Source organism: Chenopodium album, chromosome 15, assembly GCF_948465745.1.
Source record: "Chenopodium album chromosome 15, dcCheAlbu1.1, whole genome shotgun sequence".
Lineage (NCBI taxonomy): Eukaryota > Viridiplantae > Streptophyta > Magnoliopsida > Caryophyllales > Amaranthaceae > Chenopodium > Chenopodium album.
In genome coordinates, this window is record NC_137848.1 from 48236396 (window position 1) to 48258836 (window position 22441).

The 22441-nt window shown below is 36.8% G+C and overlaps 1 protein-coding gene and 1 pseudogene across 1 annotated transcript; both read right to left on the reverse strand.

The window, feature by feature from the left end:
• Positions 1-257: 257 nt before the first annotated feature.
• Positions 258-587, reverse strand: LOC145581332 (protein FATTY ACID EXPORT 7 pseudogene; annotated as a pseudogene).
• An 8447-nt stretch (positions 588-9034) lies between these two features.
• LOC145582407 (nuclear pore complex protein NUP93A-like) lies at positions 9035-18845 on the reverse strand. Its single transcript, XM_081639403.1, has 15 exons — positions 18596-18845; positions 18389-18480; positions 17126-17192; positions 16817-16876; positions 16455-16544; positions 14787-15056; positions 13415-13510; positions 13181-13315; positions 12892-12945; positions 12713-12796; positions 12264-12350; positions 11296-12195; positions 10702-10883; positions 9738-10029; positions 9035-9380 (listed from the first exon to the last, which is right to left on the reverse strand). The coding sequence occupies exons 1-15, from the start codon at positions 18695-18697 to the stop codon at positions 9303-9305; spliced, it is 2589 nt and encodes an 862-aa protein (XP_081495529.1). The 5' UTR covers positions 18698-18845; the 3' UTR covers positions 9035-9302.
• Positions 18846-22441: the final 3596 nt, after the last annotated feature.

Consider the following 22441-nt stretch of genomic DNA (forward strand, 5'->3'; position numbering starts at 1 on the left):
AGAGTACTGCCAAGTGCCAACCATGAAATTGACTAGTTTGTGCTATAAAATGGCTTCACTGTGATAAACGAAGTATAAAATTGTTATTCATGTTCAAACAAACATGAACTTAAACAACAATTCATAATTCATACTAATACCCCACCTTTCTCAACTCCAACAAACATTATCAGACTACAACAGTACCAGACAACAAATTGTTCACTAAAGTCTCAGCCTAGACAATACCATGATGCTTCCAGGTGCCCTATCACCGTCTAGTTTTGACTTCGAATGATTCCATGTAGGTAACCACCGGTCATTCCAAGTGAAAGAAGAGCAACAACTCCAGCAGGAAATACCTTCCTCGTTTTCTGAAAACGATAACCCATTGATCCAAGCAACATTGTAGAGACCCCAAGCCCAAGTGATGAGGCAAAAGCTGGATTATTTGGGAGTTCTGTGTAAACATAGTACAGTAAAGCAGATGATGCTCCACCAGCACCAAGGGACATAAGGCTAGCTCTCTTCATATAACCCATAACCCCGCCTACTCCAACTAGGGCAGCATAGCCCAGAGTGAGTTTCTGGGATGTTGACAAGTCCATTATCTTCCTTCGTTAATAATAGAGCAATCTGCAATGACCAAGTGGCACAAGTAAATTGATCAGTTCTCCCATGTCAACCTTTGATGATAGGAAAAGGGCTTAAGTTGAGACTTTGTTGTGTTGGAACTATTCGGAGAAATTGTGAACATCATAAAAACACTAACTGAAGCATAGATTTTCTGAGGCTATTTATCACATGATTTTATGTCATAATTAGCATATTATGGCAAAGTGCAACTCTAAGCATGATCACAAAATTACTACGTGTATGATCACAAAAGAGAAAGCAACTCTAAGCATGGACAAAAGTTTGAAGATAGGGACTGCCGAAGCACAGCTAAACTCAAAGGCCAACCCAAAAATGAAATTTAAAAAAAAAAAAAAAAAAAAAAAAAAAAAAAAGAAAAGAAAAGGGTATTGAGTAACAGAAACTATCTCCACTCTTTTCACTCTCTATTTTGTTTTATTTTATTTTTTATAGTCTTCAATCCTCCGTGACACTACATAATTCCATATCCTTGACATCATCATCTGAACAACCTCAATGGTTGAGTCTCAGCAAAATAGGCAATATGCCACTACATAAAGTCTATATATTTGGAAATTGATCTTCAAATTAAGAACCCCGTAAAAATATTAAAATAATACGGAGTAACAAAATAATAGAGTATTACTGTATTAGAATAGAATATCGTTGTTTAAGGCTCACTTTATTTTATTTTTTTATCCTTTTTTTTATTATTTTTCCTTTTAATACGGTAAGATACGGGGTACCCCACCCTATCACAGGAAAGGGGGAATGAGGATCGAACCCCCAACCACTTGGGGGGAGATGGAGAGACTAACCATCCCTCCATTTCCTATGTCCTCTTAAAGCTCACTTTATATGGAGACTATGTCAATCAAAGTTGTGAAAACCTCAAACATGGAACAATATTGGATTCCCTCCAATGGTGAGTCTAATCTGAATGGAGTCTTTTATCCTGAGAACCTCTTTGAGACTACCATTTAAGGTAGTAACATTTTCATTGTACCTGTGAATCAGCCCAGAGACCATAGCACAAAGCCAAAGGGAATTCAGGAAATCAATAATTTGTAAAACGGATTGATATTGATTCATATTGGACAAGGATTAATGATGAGAGGGAGGGTAATCAATAAATAGATGGAAGTTGGCCTACAACTCTAGAGTTGGATATGGATGCTAATTTAAAAGGAGAGTTGTTGTAAATTACTTTTATCTTAAGGATAGGTATGTCTTCCCCTCCTGGATCATGATCCGCATATCACCTCTTAAGAAAGTTCAAATATGCATTAAAAATTGCCACCCATTATCCAAGTAGTTGACTTTGTTTAATACTGATAGGATTAACATAACAAAGTTGAAAGATATCCATTTTTCCTTTGTCTCTTAGGGCAATTAGAACATGGAAGCAATGAATAAGGTTAAAAGGAGATATAATAAAGAGATGGAAACAAAGTAGAGATGCAGGTTGAGGGAGGAGAAAGTGTTGGGAAATTATTACCTTCCGATTGAAGGTAATAGTTCACCACCAATTCCCCCCCCCCCCCCCCCCCAACTCCACTCTTCCCTCCCCTAGTATCAACCCTCAAATGAGGATAATGATTCCACATCCCTCCTTCCACCTCTAACTACCACTACATCAACCAATGATTCTTGGACGCCATCACTCTCTAATTTATGTGCCCCATTCTAAACAAGACCTTACTTTGACCTTTCAATATGAAAATTGTCATTGACTCCCAATTTCGAAAATCTCAGATTAGCCCTCACCTACAAGGCTACAAGTCCTACAACTATAAGTACATTGAACATCAATATGATCTAGGTTCATGTTTCCACACCCAACTCAACTAAAAGTTGGAAATGGTATTAATCTGGGATAAGGGGCTAGGAATATTAGGTTTTTGACAATAAGATCATGATTCAAGCTAAAAGTAAATATTTTTGTGAGAAATTTTGATCTTTTATTCTTTTGGCCTAACCCATAAGGGAAAGTGTAATTTCCAAACACCAAATCCCCAAGATTTAGCACCCTCAATGATAATTAATTACAGATATCTTACAATTCCACTATAATTAGAACTAAATTAACCCCAATGCAAAATAGGGAAATTTTAATTTCAAATTTGCAAGGCCATAATTTTAGTGCCACGACTTTTTCAGAAAGCATACAACAATAAATTCTAATCTAGCAACTAATTGCTTGACGATAAACAAAGATTAAACAAAACGATTCAAACCCAGAAATCCAAATGTTTCAATATTCTGGCATCATTGAAGATATTAAGCAAATTTAATGCAAATTAAATGAAAAAAATGACAAAAACCCAGTTCACCAAATCAGAAAAGGTCAAATTAAATAAGGGAAATCTAAATACGTAGTATCAAATTTGAAAAGGAAAAAAAGAAGGGAGAAATACTTACTTGCTGAAATGGCGTTCGGTAGAGTTGCTGTATTAGTCTATGTAGTGAAAGTGACGAAGGAAAAATTCAAGTTTGCACTTTTTGTGTTTTCGAGGAGAATCTAGTTTCTTGCATTTGCAAATCAAAGTGGCAATTTGGTAATTAATTATTTTTATTTATAAAAATCCCAAAACTATAGCTGAACTATGTAATTTTTTTTTTTTCCAATATTAATTTTAAGTAGGTTTCATCCCAAAAACACATCATAATATCTTAATTTATATAGTGTTATACTCTTTCATATCTCATTTGCATGTATTGTTTGAAAATGATTTAATCTACAATTAGGGATGTAGAATTTTGAACAAGTATAATCTAAAATAAGAGTAAACATAATCCGATGATTAGGGAGTCCAGTGTGCAGTGTCCACCCAATTACTCTTATTATGATATAAGAGTGTTAAACAAACACAATCAAAATTGGTACTCAATTTACCTAACAACAATCATAAAGAGCTAACTTGTGGAGGAAGAAAGAAAAAATATTATCAGGAAAACAAAATTCTGCCCAATATTTCACGACTCACAAGACGTAGCAGTATATGAAAATAAAGTCATTGAAGTTGAAACTTTAATGCCCCTCACAAGCTACCAAAATTTGAGGTAGATTAGATCAAAAAAGACAAATTTGAGATTCAATTAGATGGGTGATTTTTTAGACTACTCACAGAAAAACGTGAATAAGAATTGTTTTCAGTTTCTCTCTTTCTCTCACTATTTTGCTTCCTCTTTCTCACTATATTGTCAACAAATGAGCCACCAAAGGACTTTAGTCGCCCATCCAAATCCACAACAAAAGACACATCAAATGTAAGTAATAGATAAACTTAATAAACTTCTCAAGAAATTGAAGCCTTTATACCTGGGCATAAACTACAACACGCCACAAGATTAATGAGTTAATCACCAATATAAATAAGCTACTTTCTTTTTTTTTTTTTTTTTTTTTTTGAAAACCCATTAAGGTATCATTATATTGATAATTTGTCCATCAATACATACGGAGAAACCTCACAAGGGCTATGGTTCTCCCAAATTTGTTCTATACCAAAAGGTGTTAAACGGGCTAAATTATGAGCAACAACATTACCGTCCCGTTAAACATGACACCAAATAACGAATTAAAAGCACAACAAGAAGCTAAAATATCATCAAGAACATTATCAAGATCAGTGAAGAAAATCGAAGCCTTGGATAGTCTGTTAATGAGCACTTGGTTGTCCCCTTCAATGATGATGTTGGATAGGCAGTGGCTCTTGGCAAGTTTGATGCCCATGGCAGCAGCCTTAGCTTCAGCTAAAATCGGGGGCCAGTGGGCTCTAACTCGGCGGCTGGATGCAAACAGAGCATCCCCTTTCCAATCTCTGGCTATGACATCGAGTCCCACCCACCCTTCAACACTGAGCGATGCATCACAATTAATTTTAATCGTACCTTCAGGTGGGGCTTTCCAAGATTTCGGGCTACGGCCAGAAGGTTTCTTGATGCCTCCATAGATTCTCTTCGCATAAGTGTTACAATCAACTGCCAAGCGGAAGACACGATCGACAATGACGAGGTGGTAAACCTCTTTGCCATTGAACACCATATCATTTCTTCTATTCCACAAATCCACATTAAAATAGTTCCCCTGTAGACCTTCTTTGCGTCAAGTTTGCCCCAAGACTCCATTAAATCAACGAAAGACATGTCATTCGGCCAAAGGGACATCTCCGTACACTCACATTCCACCCAAAGTTCTTGGACTGTGGGACAGTCAAAGAAGACGTGTTGAACTGTTTCGGGAGTGCCAACACACCAAGGGCAATCCGAATACTCCGTCATGTGCCCATGTTTAAGTTAGGCTCTAACAGGGAGGGTTCCCATGCACAGTCGCCACAAGAAGTGACGTACCTTCGGGGTGATGTCCAAATTCCAAATATCCAACCAAAACTTATGAAAAAGATCGAGATTGCATGACTTACCCAACATATAAGCTGATTTGACAGAGTAGCAGCCATCGAAGGAGAATGCCCAAGTGAGTAAGTCAGGTTCGGCCTTCGAGCTCAAGGGAATTGCAAGGATGCTGCGGACATCATTTTCATTGAATATGCTCTCTATGCGGTGCACGTCCCACTCACAAAAGTTATGGTCAATCAAGTCGCTAACAACTTGAACCTCATCGGATACCGGCGTGCTTATGAAGCGGCTTTCCCCATTATCGACCCAAGGCTCCCTCCAAATGTTCACGGACGACCCATTCCCTATTCTCCAAATTAACCCTTCCTTAAACAAAGCCTTTGAGGACCAAATGCTTCACCAAGAGTAGCTTCCCCCAACACCAAGATGAGCCTCAATGAATGTCTTCCCCATATAGTACTTTGCACTAAGTACTTTATTCAAGAGGGAGTCCGAATTACTCGTAAGACGCCAAGCCTGACGACCTAGGAGAGCATCATTGAAAACCTTTAAATCTCTAAAACCCATCCCACCAAGGCACTTTGGAATGCAAAGATCCTTCCAACTCTTCCAATGCACTCTCTTTTTATCATCTTCCTAACCCCACCAGAAACGAGCAATCATAGCATGTATATCATCAATCACCCCTGCCGGAATTTTATATACGCCCATGATGTATGTAGGAATGGCCTGTATCACTGATTTGATGAGAATCTCCTTCCCTGCTCTTGATAAAAATTTCTCCTTCCAACCTGATAATTTTTTCCAAATTCTGTCCTTAAGTGCCGAAAACACCATCTTTTTTTATTGCCGATGATGGTAGGAACTCCAAGGTACTTTTCATGTTTGTCAACTCGCCGCATCGCTAGAATACCCAACAATTCCTCTTGCATTGGAACACTGACGCCTTTGCTAAAAGAGACCTCCGATTTGTCATAATTAATTTTCTGCTCGGAAGCTTGTTCGTATATGTTGAGAATTTCGACAATCTTCGAACACTCCCTATGGTTGGCTCTAGCAAATAGAAGACTGTCATCTGCAAAAAGAAGGTGAGAGATCTCCGACCCTTTACGACTAGCTCTGGCCCCATGAGTAGAGCCATCAATCAAAGCTTTCCGCATCAAACCCGAGAAAGCATCTGCAACAAGAATGAAAAGATACGAGGATAGGGGGTCACCTTGACGTAACCCTCTAGTTGGAGTAACTGAACCACATACGCTCCCGTTGACAATAAAGGAGTATTTAACCATAGTCACACAATCTATAATAGTCCTTACCCATCTGGTAGCAAAACCCATTTTCAAGAGCAAATTTTCAAGGAAATTCCATTTGACCCTATCGTATGCTTTACTCATATCGAGCTTCATAGACACCATGCCTTTCTTACTATTACATCTGTTCTTCATCGTGTGAAACAATTCCAGCGCAATAAGAGCATTGTCAGTGATGAGACGCCCCGACACAAAAGCACTTTGATTCTCCGAGACAATGCTAGGGAGAATCGATTTCAATCTCATCACAATAGCCTTCGAGGTAATCTTGTATAGCACATTGCAGAGAGCAATAGGTCTAAATTCCGAAATCAAAGTAGGAGATTTCACTTTCGGGATGAGAACAATGTTAGTATTATTTATAGGGCCAAAAGACTCATTACCCTGCAAAATACTACTAACAAGCCTAGTAACATCATCACCAATAATATGCCAAAATTTCTGAAAAAATATAGCACGCATACCGTCGGGTCCCGGGGCCTTACAAGGGTGCATCTGGGAAAGAGCAACAAAAATTTCCTCTTTTGAAAAAGGACGCAAAAGGTCAGCATTTATCTCCGAAGTGATCAGCTTTTCCGTTGACTCTAAGACTGTCTCACAAGCCTCCTCCAATGGGGTACCTGCTAAGAATAAATTCTGGTAGAAGCTCTAAACAATCTACTCTATCTCTTCCTCGTCCTCTTGCCAGTTACCTTCATCATCAAAGAGCCCCTTAATTTCATTCCTCGATTTTCTCTGTGAAGCTTTGTGGTGGAAATAAGATGTGTTGCGATCTCCATCTTTGATTTCCGAGGCTCTAGAACGCAGGTACTAGTAAGCTTCCTGTTTATCAAGAAGATCATCTAGTCTCTTCTCAAGCTCTGCACATCTAGCAAAGGAGTCGTTGGTCACTCTTTCTCTTCTCGCCTTTTTCAATTCTTCTTCAATTGTGTCAATTTGTTGTTCTATTTTCCGAAATTTCGACTTGCTCCAAACCTGAAGATCACCGGCCACACTTTTCACTCGGTCCTCCACTCTACCATCACTGCCACTCCAAGCCCCCCTTATAACTTCCTCGCATTCTCCATCAAGCAACCAACAGGTTTCAAAGCGAAACCTTTTTTTCTTTTTTTTCTTTTTTTTCCTCCTATGAGCCTCGAATCTGAGAAAGATAGGTGAGTGGTCTGATTTGCCTCGATCAAGATTTTCCATGGTTTAATTTGGGAACGTGTCAAGCCATTTGCCATTAGCAACATGATATGTCTATTTTATATAGTATTTTACCCCCGTCCCTTGGTCATAATTAGTAGTGTTTTTGGCTCTTTAGAGCCACTTTTATTACTAATATGTGTTTTCTAGTGTTTTCGTAGTTTTGGTTGAGTTTTGTAGGGAGTTGCACCTTTGGAGCATTTTCCCGGGATTTTATGGAGCAACTACGAGCATTGGAGGAGCACGACCATCTTTCATATCCCAAGATCGGTTAGAGTAATCAAGCCGGTGAATAAGGGCTCGACTTGTGTGAAGACGAGGCATTTGGACCGAATGATTTAAGCCCCAAAGAGGATATTTGGTTTGGGCCAAGTTACGAGCCCAAACGAGGAGTCCAAGCGGCCCAAAGGTGTCCGCCCGATGGTCCGCCCGATGATCCGCCCGATAGCGCGCCCGATCGGGCAAAGAAGACTTATATCGCAGCATCCCTTCGTCCGATCAAAAAGGCTCGCCCGATCGGGCGGTGCCTCGCCCGATCGGGCGCGTGTTTCTGGAGGACGTTTTAAGCGTCGTTTAATTTGTTTTAACTTAGGATTTTCTAGCTTAGTATAAATACGCTTTTGTTAAGCGAATTTAGGGGGGAATTCTTTTCTTCCTTCCCTTACTCTCTCTTTTCTCTCTCTAACTTTTCTCTTTCTCTCTTCTCTTAAACTCTTAGTATTATTTTCTCTCTCTACAACTCTTGTTCCTTTTAACTTTGGTAACGATTTCTTCTCTTTTAATCTCAGTTATTTATTTTATTTCTTTACTCTATCATGACTACTTTTCTTGCTTCATTTAGTTTAGATTTAATTATGTCCGAGTAGTTTAATTCTAGGGTTTATGGGGATCCATAATTAATATGAAGGATAATTTGTTATTGTTGATTATTGATATTGTATGATAATTTCTTATTGAATTGTTTTAATTCTTTGCAATTGGATTATGAATCGAGCAGATGTAATTTGATTGTGAATGTTTAGCAATATTGAATTGATGAATCGAGCAGATGTTAATTTGATATTAAAGGCTATTTTCAATAGGAACTTAGATCTAGTAAATTGCGAGATCCTGTTAGATCTATGTTGGTTAATAAATTGCGAGAGCCTGTTAATCATGTTATTTGTGCAATGTTGATTATTGATTGTTATGTTTTATCCCGGAATATTAATTATTGGTGAACCTGTGACCCTAGGCCTTCTTATTTTTGACTTTCTCCCTAAACTCAATCTCCGTAGTATAGTTTCATATTGAAAACAACAAATTGGTTACCTTAATAATTTAGATTATAATTAATTAATTAGGAATAGAAAGACCAGTTTCCCTGTGGATTCGACCCTACTTCCCTATCTACTTTAGTTAGAGGACTTAGGTATTACTTTTGATTAGGGGATACGACTTTACCCTGTCAAATTTTGACGCCGTTGCCGGGGAAACGGTTTTATTTTTGTTTCTAGTTGTCATTAAAGTCTAGATTATTTTTTTTTTTTATCTTTTATTTTATTATTTGTCACTTTTGAATATTCTTCTAGTTGTCACTAATACTTCTAACTGTCTACATGAAAAGTAATTAAAGGCAGGGCAACATGGTAAATCGTACCAAAAACACACAGCCTAATTTGATCTAGCCGCAAGAAATATTCTATATATCGGTAAAAAGAGAGAAATAGGAAGTTCTAGTTTAATAAATGTACAAAATGTGCAAGAGGAATGATAAGCCCTTGACACCAGCACTTGTCAGTAAGCTTGGCAGCGCTGTCCAAGCTGCCAACCTTTCCCTTGTGCTTGATTTCAAAGGCTTCTTGCGACCTTCTCAAACAAATCACGAGGCCAATTTCGATGCAGGTTGTTCGCAAGAAAATTTGCAACCTGTGAAAGTAAAAACTCACATCAGACAAGCAAGTTCATCATACTTTCAATGAATGAGCACTTACTACTTTTCACTAGCGTGTGTCAGAATTATTTATTAAAATAAAAAATAAATAAATAAATAAACCAAGTAAGAAAGCACCAAGACAAACACGAAACTAGTAAAGAGGAGTGTGACGATCTGTATAAGACCAATCAAGATAATCAGAAAATTCAAGGAATTTTAGAGCATTTTGTCCATCAAGAAAGCCAATCAACTAGTATAATAATAACTGAATGTGACATATGCATGTGATGACACATAGCCAATAGCTGAATGTATATGCTCAGGAAAGAAACCAGGCTGCCTGTAATTACCTTTGTTCTTAAAGCACGAAGAGATCCATCAGTATCAGTCACATTGTCCAGACAGCTTAAGGCAACTCTTAGAAGGTCAGGGACACAAGCCTGGACATAAGGGGATAAATTCTGGAATGAATCAATGCTTAACCCTGGTGCACGTGGATCCAGTGGAAGGAATGGAAGTTTCGCAATCTCTCGTAATGCATCCAAATGGCGGCCCTGTCGTGCATGCTCGTGAATTGACAATGTCGCCTCAAGCTGTCTCAAGACAGTTTCTTGTTCTATAACATGCTCTCGATCTTTTACGCTGCACAGAAATTTCAAGTTAGCCTCCAGGAAAGAAATTATGAATGCATCCCAGCTACATGTTAGCACGATATTAACCATTATGGCTCTAACAAAATCTACAAGTGCAAACAGTATAGACAATAACAGGAAAGGAGGAAACAGCAAGTTGATGAAGAGACTATCAAGACTCAGGCCAAATGATAATTTAGTCAAATAACACTCATACCAATTTTGCAAACAAGTAAACTGAATCATGTAACTCCTATTTAACAGTAAAATGATTGCATTTAGTTAAAGAGGGAGGACCAGCAACAAATTCACCTATAAGCTAAAAACAGCAGAATTAGATTTTTTTTTCATATATAAATGACAAATTGCTCCCAGGTAACTTTAAAGTCTTTTTCACCCAGGCTAATTCTGCTGGCATTCTATTTAAAAAGAATAAAGTGCACAGTATTGATTAGTACGTGTAAAAGGCAGAAACACAATACAACTAAGCAACAGAACCACAAATAAAACAGTAAATATGAGATTAAAAGATAAAAATCTAATATTATATTCCTGCGCAAGTTTATCCAGCATTTGGCATAACATTTCCCTTTCTGGAGCATCAGCTTAGAGAAGCTACACTGAAATAAGAATGCAGCTGAATGGAAAATTAAGTATATGCGATCATGATAAATAGACATACCTGATCTCAGGATAATATTTGCACATCTCTAATATCTCATTGCCAGAATGGATGAGCGCGGCTGTCCGACTATCACCATCGAGTTTGCCACGTGATAGTGAGCAGATTGCTTCAGATAAGCACTTATTAATTGTATCTAAAGCCATTCCAAATGCACCAACTCTCTTCTGAATTTCTACAGACTGATTCAATATGAAAAGAGCATTAAGAAAATTGACGATGATCGAATACATGATCATAAGCAAGGAAACACAAGGTACAATAAAATATCCTTTTCATCCCAAAAAGTGGCAACATAGTATTAGCTCCTAATAATAAGCATCTAACATGACTTCACTAAAAGACCTACTATAAAATTTGGATCATATTTACCCTCCTGGGCTAGTCCCTGTCAACCAATCTAAGCATGGACATAATGGGAAACTATAGCAGTTTTCTTTTTCTTTTTTATTTTTTTAAATAAGAAACCATAGCATTTTAATAATAGGAAGGTAACCATTTTTCGGAATAATAAAGTAACATGTGGCTAATATATCCAGAGAGCAGTACTAATTAGCTAGCAAGCACCAAGGAATCAGAGCGTTAGATTATTACTTTGTCAAACAAACCAGCTTCCTGACACTGTCGAGCTGCTTCAAGCAGAAATTGTTGTCTTGAACCAGCATCATTAAAAAACCGTCTCAGTTCGGCTTCTTCTCCAGCACCCCTAGGTCCAAGTAGGAGATAGATTCCATTATCACGTAACAACAACTCTGTAAGGAGCTGATTCAACATTAAGCTTCTCTGCCTTTGCTGATCTAAACTACCTCTTCCTACCCATGACAATTGACCACCCCCAACTGCAGCAGCTGCTTGTGCATAATATTCGAGTGCCATAGAAAGATTTCCAATTCTTAAGTATGCAGACCCATACTGCCTAATCATGCTAGATACTTCAGCAAAAGCATCCATCAATCCTAGCTTCTGTCCTGCAGCAGCACTTTCTGAAAAAACCCCGTGATCCGCAAATGTAATTGCTATGTGGACTGCATCAATGTTAAACCCTTCACCCATTTCTTTTGACAAGTAGATGACAGCTGGTAACAACTGAATGCTCAATAGCAAAACATATGGGTACATGAGAGGGTCCTTCCCACTCTTAGTGTAGTATGATGGCTCAAACTTGTTAAGGTATGTTTGTAAATCCTCTAAGGTGTAAGGCACAGACCCCTCATTCAGTGCAGAGGATGAGGCTCCATGTGAATTCTCCCGTATGGCACACAACTGGAACCATAGAAAGTCCTCTATGGTGTTGAACAGATTTGGTAGCTCTCTAAGAAGGCGGTCAATCTGCCTGCGAGATCCAGAAATCATAGCATAAAGTAATAGTTTCTTTCTGTCATACACTGCTCGAGCCCCGCGATCACCCATTCTGAACATTTTCTCGCATTCTTCAGAAGCTGCAGCAGCAGTATTTGCAGATACCACACCTCCAGTAGATATCCATTCTGAAAGCTACCACAGTAGAAAGTTATGAAATATCATCTTATACCTTAAAGATGCAGGGGATGAACAACTAATACCTGAGGAGCAAATTGAAGAGAACCACGAGATGACTGAGCTACACTCTTTGCTTCATCGTAATATCCACTTCTTAAACAGAAATATATCTGAAACAATAGTATGAAAAGATTCAGTACTTTAGATAAATAAAAGCCGGTATCTTATTCAGGTCCTTTATAGCTTCACACAGATGAAACAGGTATATTAAATGTGAAACAACCAAGTTCAGAAACAATTTCTGAACCCAATCCTGATTTAACAAGAACTAACTTATTACTATCAGGTTTCAAATAATATGATGATCGTGAAAGATAAACTAGGAAAATGTAGGGATATCAATTCTGAGACAATGTTCTGACCTCCTTGTCATTTCACCAATGTATAGCAACTGTTTGCAGAAAAACAAAAGAGGAAGGGTATACTAGATAGGATAGAAAAGAAAATAGTAATATAAAAGATACTATAGGACCTGTTGCCAAGTTGTATCCAAAGGAGGTTGCCTCCTGGCATCAGCCGCATCAAAATCTAGAACCCCGTGATCTCGTAAACGGATCTGTAAAAAGCATGACATTGATGATTATAAAGTCCTAATATACACAAAGTGTAATTCATGATTCAATTAACTGATAAATAATAACTCCAACTAACCCGAAGAAATGCATGAATTCTTTGTAGATTACCGACAGAGCCCCCAAGTGCAGCCTGATTACAAGACCCGAATATGTTAATGCAACAAAAACCATGTCAGATTGTCAGGTATAAGATGCAAGCATACATATGCATTATTGTTTAAGGCTGGACTATTATTGTATTGACAAATTATGAGATCTATTGGCAGAAACTACTACAAGCCAAAAAGTACCAACAAGAGACCAGATTGCACAAGCACTAGTTTTGAGAAACACTTGCTCAGAAAAAGAAACTGGTGGTTACTAACTTGTACAGGATGATTTTGTATTGTTTCAATGACATGCTTCGAATGTCCCCACTCCAAATGCCGCCTGGCACCATTCACCAACATCATTTTCCTTGAAATATTCTGCTGATTATTTATATCCTCACCCACCAATGTCTACAAAGAACCAATACATTAACTTTAAATCAAGGAAAAATTATAAATACCAATATCTTGTTTAGTCATCGAGATGAATCATATAATCTCACAACCAACCTGCACAAGGTGCCATATCTTCTGCATGCCAACAGACTTTCCCCCAGATGCCTCAAGAGCCAAACTTTCAAAAGCAATCTTAAATGCTGAAGCAGGCTTCACAAAAAGGAAAGAAAAGAAAATATAACAAGAAAAGACTAGTCAGTAAAGCACTGATTATAAAGCACAAACTTGGAAAAGACAAGGATGAGAAGAAATCTTTCAGTAAGAGGCATTTGAAAATTGAAACCAACACACTAAAAACCTTCTTGATGATGAACAACATCAAAACAAATCCAGAATTTTAATAAATTAGTATGAACTAGTAAACAGGTAAAAAATACCTTAAGTTTAAGACATCAAACCACCCCATTTCAATCGAGTAACATTGACTCATATAATTTGAGTTGAAAATTTTCAGCACAAACATGCAGTTTTTAACTTTTTGTATCTGGTTTGAGTAGTCTTGTCATATCAAGTCACTTGATTTGCAGTGATCCATATTAAACAATCTCAAATCAAACTTTGAGCAAGTCGATTCTAAATTGTTTGTGATTCGCTTTGATCATGTCACCACAATGAAATTTGAAGCTGTTCGACTTTCTAACTTCACTAACTTACAAATTTGAAAGTTTATTTTAGGACAAGAGTATAATTTTTTTTTTTAAAAAAAAAAACAAAAAAAAAACTGAGACTGCCTACAAAAATCAGTTTAATGGTTTGAAGGCTAGCACAAGTCAACTTCATGTTAGATATCTTAACACCAACTCAATCCATTTAGTTAAACAGTTAAAAATTAAAATAAATAAATAAATAATAATCCAAGACACTGAAACACTTTTTGTGCAATGTGTCATTGGTCTTGTCATAGAGGATTTGAAACACTCAAGTACACTTCCAACTACACAAAAAAGAATGATCAAATCACAAAGTAATGGAGGAAAAAAACAAGTTGAGGGGAAAATATCAAATAAGGCATCAACAGATGAATATAAATCTATAACAAAGAAGTAACTTGGAGGGATCACATCTCTCATTAATGTTGATTAGACATATAATATTCATGCTCAGTCCAATATCATTTTCTAGGGATAGGGGTTTTTTTTTTTTTTTTTTTTTCTCCTCTTCTCAAAATATTTTGCTTATAGCATGGAGCTTTATGAGGAAAGCAAATAATAATATCCAATACATTTCTTGAGTTTGACATCCCAACAAAAATCCTGCCTTCACAACAGTAGCTGGGCAATCATGCATTATGCCATCATCACAAGAGCTAAACAGGAAAATTCATAATATAATTAAAAAAAATTACACACACACCCACAGCACGCACACAGGTAAAATTATAAAGGAAACAGCAAACTATGAACAATTTATAAATCCACAGCCTTACTTTGAATGACAAAGCACGCTCCCTTGCACTATTGAGGCTCCTCACAACCTCAGCATAAGCTGAAGCCTTCTTCTCCTCAGTGGGCCTATTAGTTTGAGGGACGATCTCCATACTGGAGGATCCACTAAAGGCTTGAGGTGTAGAAGACACTGATACTATTTGACCTGAACGAGTAATTGCATTAGTTGCTTCACCAGTATTAGAACGAGGCAATGTTGAAATACGGCTCAAAACTTGAAGATAATCCCTTTTTTCCTTTTGCCAATCGTACTGCAGAAAATCAAACATGCAAAGTTTACTGTTAGAATTCCAGTAATTAACAACTTCTTCCCCTGCAGAACAATCACTCTTTATTAAAATAAAATAAAAAAATAAATAGATAAATAAATAAATAAATAAAAAACAGGAAGCATAGGAAGAATAATCATATAAACAAAAACTTTGAACTCAAGAAAGTCATAATGTATATGAGAATGGTTTCTGACTTTTAAGAGATCAAAACACTTGCAAACCCAGGTTAAGAGACACTCTAAATCTAAACAATAAGAGTTATAACACTAACCCACGAGGTTTGTGCATGAGTCATTTGCACTCCTTTTGCGTAATAATCTCAAACAATCCTTCTCACTTGAGAGAACACCTTGAAATGGACAACTACTAAAGATCAAATCCTTCACTGATTGCAATAAAGGGTCAAAATACAAGCCAGATTAGGCTATGACATTGATGAATTAGGAGTCTTTCAAAACAGGGCTAGGTTATGCTTGACAGTGTGAAGAAGGCAGGGGTTACAAAACTTATAACAACTAAAAACAGGACAATGATTTAACCAATTATCAATCCAAATGATGATTCCTACATTGAAAATGAATAGAACAAATGTCAATAGAAATCAAATCACACTCTGCTCATATAATACATTCTCTATCCTACTCCATTGTCCGCATGGTAATAATACTCTTTGCACAAGTTTTCTAAAGCAATGACTACTCAATGCAAAAAAAAAAAAAAAAAAAAAAGGTAATAGAATAATCTTTGCACCTGCCTCTGTACCACTATCTCACTGCAAAGATATTCCATCTTTAAGGATGTAAAGGAATTGCAACAGATAGAAAGAGCAAGGAAAAAAAAAACAAAAGGCTTCTACACATAACTATGTAAAAAGTATATACATCTGAAGATGAAAAAGTGATTTTCTTAACCACCAAAGTGAATCTTGTTCCTCAACAACTGAAGACTTGTCACCAATCTAACCATTAAACCAACTCCCTCAAGATCAAAATTGTAACTCTCGTACTCCTAAATGAATGACTATCAAATATATTACGAACCAAAATATCTACACATCACAAAAAGATGCAACACATATGCAGCATCAAACTTCAGAAAGGAGAAATTATAACCATAGTTGTGTGGGCCAGGTGATCGTGGGCAGAAACAATAACAAAGACAGTAAGTTCTTTTTTTTTTATAAAGAATATTGAGTAATCATATACTTTAATTCAAACAAAAAATTAGCACGCAAATGGTATATCATACTAACAATAATAATTTTCACTAGAAATACATCACAATAACCAATGCTAATAGCAGGACATAATACAAGAGAGTAGGGCAAAATGTATGAGCACTTGAGCAAAACCAGAGCAACCTGCTTGGCACACTAACCTCCAAAACTTTCATCATATAGTCATCAAAATTTCTCAGATTATCCTTCTGAGCTTCCTGGATGGATGAGACCATTGCCATCTCATGTACCTGCAAGGAGAATTTAAGGAACTAAATGATACAGCCAACAAATCATGCTAAGAAGTATACAGCTATGCACAAAGGTTAGACATAAAACCTATAAACGTAAATTTCTTAACACAAAATGACTGTAGACAAAAATTCATGTTTATATTGAAATGCTAACAAGTAACAACCAAACAATAAATAAAGAATATAACAGAACATAAACCTAATCCTGGAGTTTTCTTAGGAAATGTTCAAACTTTCACTGTAAACCACAAAACAGAGAAGGAAAGTACCTGTTGGAGATACTCTTCGACACTAGTTGCTTCAGCTGGGAAAACATCCTCATAGGTGGTCTTCAAGATAAAGAAAGTAAACTGAGTCAAAATCATTCTACACAACATAAAAGAATTAAAAATAAAAAATAAATAAAAAGAGAGAAGGGGGGGGGGGGGTATTGCAAGAGGACAAAGTGAAACTTCCACATTCTTTAGACAAGTACAGCAACAGTTCCATAATAGTGTAAAGAGCTATACATCAACTAAAAAGGGGGTGAACAGCAAAGATTAGCTCCCATACACCGAAAACAATTCAATAGCATTTACCTTCAGTTCAAAAGACTTTAAATCCCTAGCAAGTTGCTCCGCATTAATCCCCTCACGAGCTAACAACCTATCGACAGGCAGCAAATTAAGTCCACAGCAATAGCCGATAAGCAATTAAGCATATAAGGAAAGAGTAAAAAGGGGTAAATAAGAAACACCATGATATCATTTTCTCAGTTTAGGAGTTTAACAGAGGAGGAGGCATTAAATAAAGGTTGATGCAGCAATATTCAATGAAGGGCGTGTAGGCCTTGGAGTGTTCATCAGATCAGAGATAGGGAAGTTGCTAGCTGTTGGTGTCGAGAAGTATAGTGCAATGTGGACAGTGGAGTGCCGATATGGCTGAAGTGCTAGCAGCAAACTTTGGGCTGATAGTAGCACAGAGGCTGGGGCATACTAACATCGTGCTAAAAAGTGATGTTCTGAGATTCTGAGCACTCTTTCCCCACAGCATTATTACCTTGGAGGAGTTTGTTAACTAATTTATAAAAGCTCCCCCCTCCCGGTTCTCCTCAAAAATAAAAAATTTAAAAACAAAAACTTTTTCTCAAGATCAATGTTGTTTTGAAACTCATATGAAAGCTAATATCTGGTAGAGCTAAAGATCAGATTGCTTGTTCATAGACCTACTATCTTCATCACAGAATTAAAATATATTCAGTTTATTAACTGCAAAATTGACCCTCCTTAGACTCCTTATCCCTCCTAGAATTCCCAAAAAAGGCACCTTTAAAACTATCTTCTCATCCCCCTTTTTAACCCTTAATATCACTACCCCTCCCTCTCTCCAAAACAAGCATACGACAAAGAGGGAAATTTTTGGCATGTATGAGTAAATAAATCCCAGGGAAATCCCATCAAAAATATATACCCTCGGCCAATGATCCTCAGTTAGAGGATTGTAGAATACTAGCAGCCATCTAATTCAACATCTAAATTTAGTAGAGAAATGTGGAATTCAATGACAGATACTATCTTTCCTAGAATTAATCGCCTGGCCCCCGTGTTTTGCTGTCAATTAATCACCTCAAACCAAACCAATTGCCTGTCCTCTATCCCCACAACCCCGCATCCCCAAACCACAAACCTAATTACAGAAATTTGTGGACATTATATCAAAGCATATGGTTGAATTAATTATAATTAACATAATATATAGATATCTACAAATTAAAAATCAAAATGCAAATGAAAAACTAGAAGCAAAATGCAGTTCAATCACAAAAAACATAAAATAAAAAAGAAATGGAAAAAAGGGGAAACCTGGTGGCAGCAATAGACTGAGAAGGAGCTTCATTTCTTAGGGTTTTAGCCTTAAGCTTCTTCGACAAGGCTTCCAATTGATCCAAATTCCTCTAAAATCAATCCAAACATAAATTAAACTTTACATTTCAATCATCAATTTAACCAAATTCAAAAATGCCGAAATACTTGAAAAAACAACGATGAAATTGAAGAGAGAGAAAAAACCTGAAGAGGAGGAAACTGTGCGGAAGGAGCAGCTTGTTCGAGAAGCTTAGTGGAGGAATGAAGAAGGTCGGTCCAACCGCTCATGTCTGCTTCGTTCGCCATTGATTTCTCTCTCCTCGAACTTGGGTTTGAGAAGTAGGAGTAGAAGAAAGTAGTAGTAGTAGTGTACTAGTGTGAGCAGAGAGAGAGTATGAGAGGTTGAAGCGAGCCCTAGTAGGAGGAAGGGGAGTACTAGTTTGTTCGAGGTTTATGTAATTCGGGGTTTTGAAATTTGGTACTCCGTAAAAGAAGCGCTTATGATGTTAATTTCGAATTATGGCTATACTCGGTAGGGGAGGAGTCGGAAGGATCATGTTTTTTGATTCTCTGAAATTAACAATTGGAAAAGAATTGAAATCTAACGACTCACAGCAGATGTCGAATTTGGATTAGTTCAAAGAGTAACTCGGTGGAACATCAAAAAAAAAATATTTATCTAAGGGTATAAATGTTGATTGACGTATTTAGGTATGAATAATTTCGTAATTTCAACTATAAAAGAAGTTAACACTGTTAATCTCATGAACAACGACGTTAATGGGAAAAATTCAGAAGCAAACCATAGAGAACGTTAATGAAAACAATACAGCAAAGAGATTAAAGCTATATGACAGCTTCAATGGAGGACATGGTTGCCCCAACCCCAACCTTTTGGGGTTGACTGTGCCCTTAATCTCACTTTTTCATAGGGTTTTCGTATAATTGTAGCGTTGTAGATGATATCGTTGGTGGAAGGTGGAGTAAAAAAAATGGTGTTGTTGGAAGTTAGAGACAGTTAATATGGTGTCGAAAATAGTGGTGTTGGTGAAAGGTGAGTTAATGCAATGGATTTAGGAGAAAGCTAAAGCACTTAATTGAAAAAAAAATACTCAAATTGCACCATTTTCAACACTAGATAATTAAACAGACCTAGTTTAACAATAAGATTCATTGAGGTGTCGTCATATGGCACTAGGGAGTGGCTTGTGGATTAGGAGTAGGTTGCAATGGTTTATAATTGCGATATATATATTTCATTTTCTCCATAACGGTCCCATTTAAATATGTTTTTTTACTAATACCAAACAAAAGTCTATTGGTACCAAATCTACCCATCAAAGCTTAATTTATAAACGGCTAATGAGAAAATCTATTGAATTATACAAGTTTATAAACAAATATCAGATGTGCATATTTAGTCATCAATATGTTGAATTGAATTATATATGTGAAAATTATAAAATTTATATTAAGGTGAATCTCACTTGAACTTTTTTTCCCCAATAAATATATATACCCTCTTTGTTTTTAAAATTATAATTGCAAGTTGCGACACACCTTAAGGGTTTTCAACGTAAGAAAACCTCTCTCTCACATGGGAAAAAAAAAGTTGATAAAATGAATTTTGTCAATATATTTATTGTTATGAAATATATAGAAATTAGAGGATTAAGAGAAGAAGGTAATAAGAGAAGTACTACTACTTTTATGTATTACTCTTGGTAATATTTTTGTGTCTCATACAAGTGAAATTGCATGGCTATTTATAGTAGTAAGAACCACTATTACATTGTGGGCTATAACATTAGAGGGTGGCAATTAGGGTTGGCTACTACATTAAATGCAATGAAGAAATTGGAGTGTGGACATTCACACCTTGACTAAATTAATTAACTCTTAACACTCCCCCTTGAATATCCATACAAAATAGGGTATATGTTGTCTCGTTAAAACCTTGCTAAGTAAAACCCTTTAGGATAAAAGCCATAGCTAAGGGAAAAGAGTACAACAATATATTACTATATGCTTTAGTGTACTGCCTCATTAAAAACCTTGTCAGGAAAAACCCATTTGGGATAAAAACCTGATCGAAGGGAAAAAGAGTGCAGTGCATATAATGCTCCCCCTGATTTTAACATAGTTTATGAAGACGACGCATCCCAATCTTGTGGACCAACCGCTCAACACTCTTCGAAGGTAGGGACTTTGTAAACAAGTCTGCAAGATTATCAGATGATTGGATCTGTTGGACATTTATCTTCCCTTCCTTCTGCAAATCGTGTGTAAAGAACAGTTTTGGGGGTATGTGTTTAGTCCTATCACCTTTAATATATCCCTCAGTTACTTGTGCGATACATGCAGTATTGTCTTCGTAAATGATGGTTGGACTTTCAGTTACTTCTTTCATCCCACATTCTTCTTGGATATTGCCGATCATTGACCTTAGCCATACACACTCACGTCCTGCTTCATAAAGGGCAATCAACTCAGCATGATTTGATGATGTCGTAGTTAAGGTTTGCTTTGTTGATTTCCAAGAAATTGCAGTTCCACCATAGGTGAACAGATATCCAGTTTGTGACTTGGCGTTTTGTGGGTCTGATAGATATCCAGCATCTGCATATCCGATGAGGGTGGCATCTTGCCTTGATTGATAAAACAAACCAAGATCTTTTGTTCCTCGTAGATATCGTAGTAAGTGTCTTACTCCTTTCCGTTGTCTCTTCGTTGGTGCGTTGCTAAACCTGGCTAACAAATTCACAGAAAAAGCTATGTCTGGTCTAGTATTGTTAGCTAGATACATTAGAGCCCCAATTGCACTTAGATATGGTACTTCAGGACCAAGGACATCCTCGTTTTCCTCTCGAGGTCTAAATGGATCATATTTCATAGTCAAAGACCGAACAATCATCGGGGTGTTTGTTGGGGTCGCTTTGTCCATGAAAAAACGTTTTAACACTCTTTCAGTGTAGTTAGACTGATGGACAAAAATACCATTATTTAAGTGCTCAATTTGCAATCCAAGACAAAATTTAGTTTGTCCAAGGTCTTTCATCTCAAATTCTTTCATCGAGTATTTTGCAGTTCTTTCAAGTTCATTTGGGGTTCCAATGATATTCAAGTCATCAACATAAACTGCAACAATTGCAAACCCTGATTGTGATCTCTTAATGAAAACACAAGGACTGATTTGATTATTCTTGAACCCTTCTTTCATAAGGTATTCACTAAGACGATTATACCACATCCTGACTGTTTCAATCCATAAAGTAACCTTTTTAATTTTATGGAAAGTAAATGTCTAGGCTTGTGGTTTTCTGGTAATTTTAGTCCATCTGGGACTTTCATATAAATATCTGTATCGAGTGACCCATATAAATATGCGGTCACTACATCCATCAATCGCATCTTTAGTCCTTCTGAGACTGTCAAGCTTACCAGAAATCTTAACGTAGTTGCATCAACTACGGGAGAATATGTCTCCTCATAATCAATCCCTGGAATTTGAGAAAAACCTTGGGCTACAAGTCTTGCCTTGTATCTAACAATTTCATTTTTCTCATTTCGTTTTCTCACAAATACCCACTTGTATCCAACTGGCTTTACACCTTCTGGTGTAAGGGTTATTTTTCCAAACACTTCTCGTTTTTCGAGTGACTTTAACTCTGTCTGCATTGCCTCTTTCCATTTTGGCCAATCATGCCTGCAACGACATTCTTCCACTGTTCTTGGTTCACTATCATTTTCGTCAGATGCCATTTCAATTGCAATGGAATATGCAAATATTTCATTTACGATAACATCATTTCTATTCCAATAATTCCTGGTAGAAACAAAGTTTATTGAAGTTTCATTGTTATCGATGTCATGGTCATCTTGTTCATCCCCTTTCGGATTATCATCTTTTTCTCTATTCTCATCTGTACTTTGTCTTTCTTGACCTTCCGTAAGGGGAATGTTGTTGATCTCATCAGGTCTTTTTAATTTTGTTGGTTTAGAGTCTTTTGAACCAAGTGGTCTTCCACGCTTTCGGCGTGCTAGAGATTC

What these genes read in the sequence shown, in the direction of transcription:
- LOC145582407 (XM_081639403.1), bottom strand. Translation starts at nt 18,697, where the DNA reads ATGGCGAACGAAGCAGACATGAGCGGTTGGACCGACCTTCTTCATTCC. An exon ending in ATATGATGAAAGTTTTGGAG is followed by an intron (nt 15,057 to 16,454) that starts GTTAGTGTGCCA and finishes GATTTTCTGCAG; the next exon opens with TACGATTGGCAAAAGGAAAA. An exon ending in AAGCTGGTTTGTTTGACAAA is followed by an intron (nt 10,884 to 11,295) that starts GTAATAATCTAA and finishes ATATTGAATCAG; the next exon opens with TCTGTAGAAATTCAGAAGAG.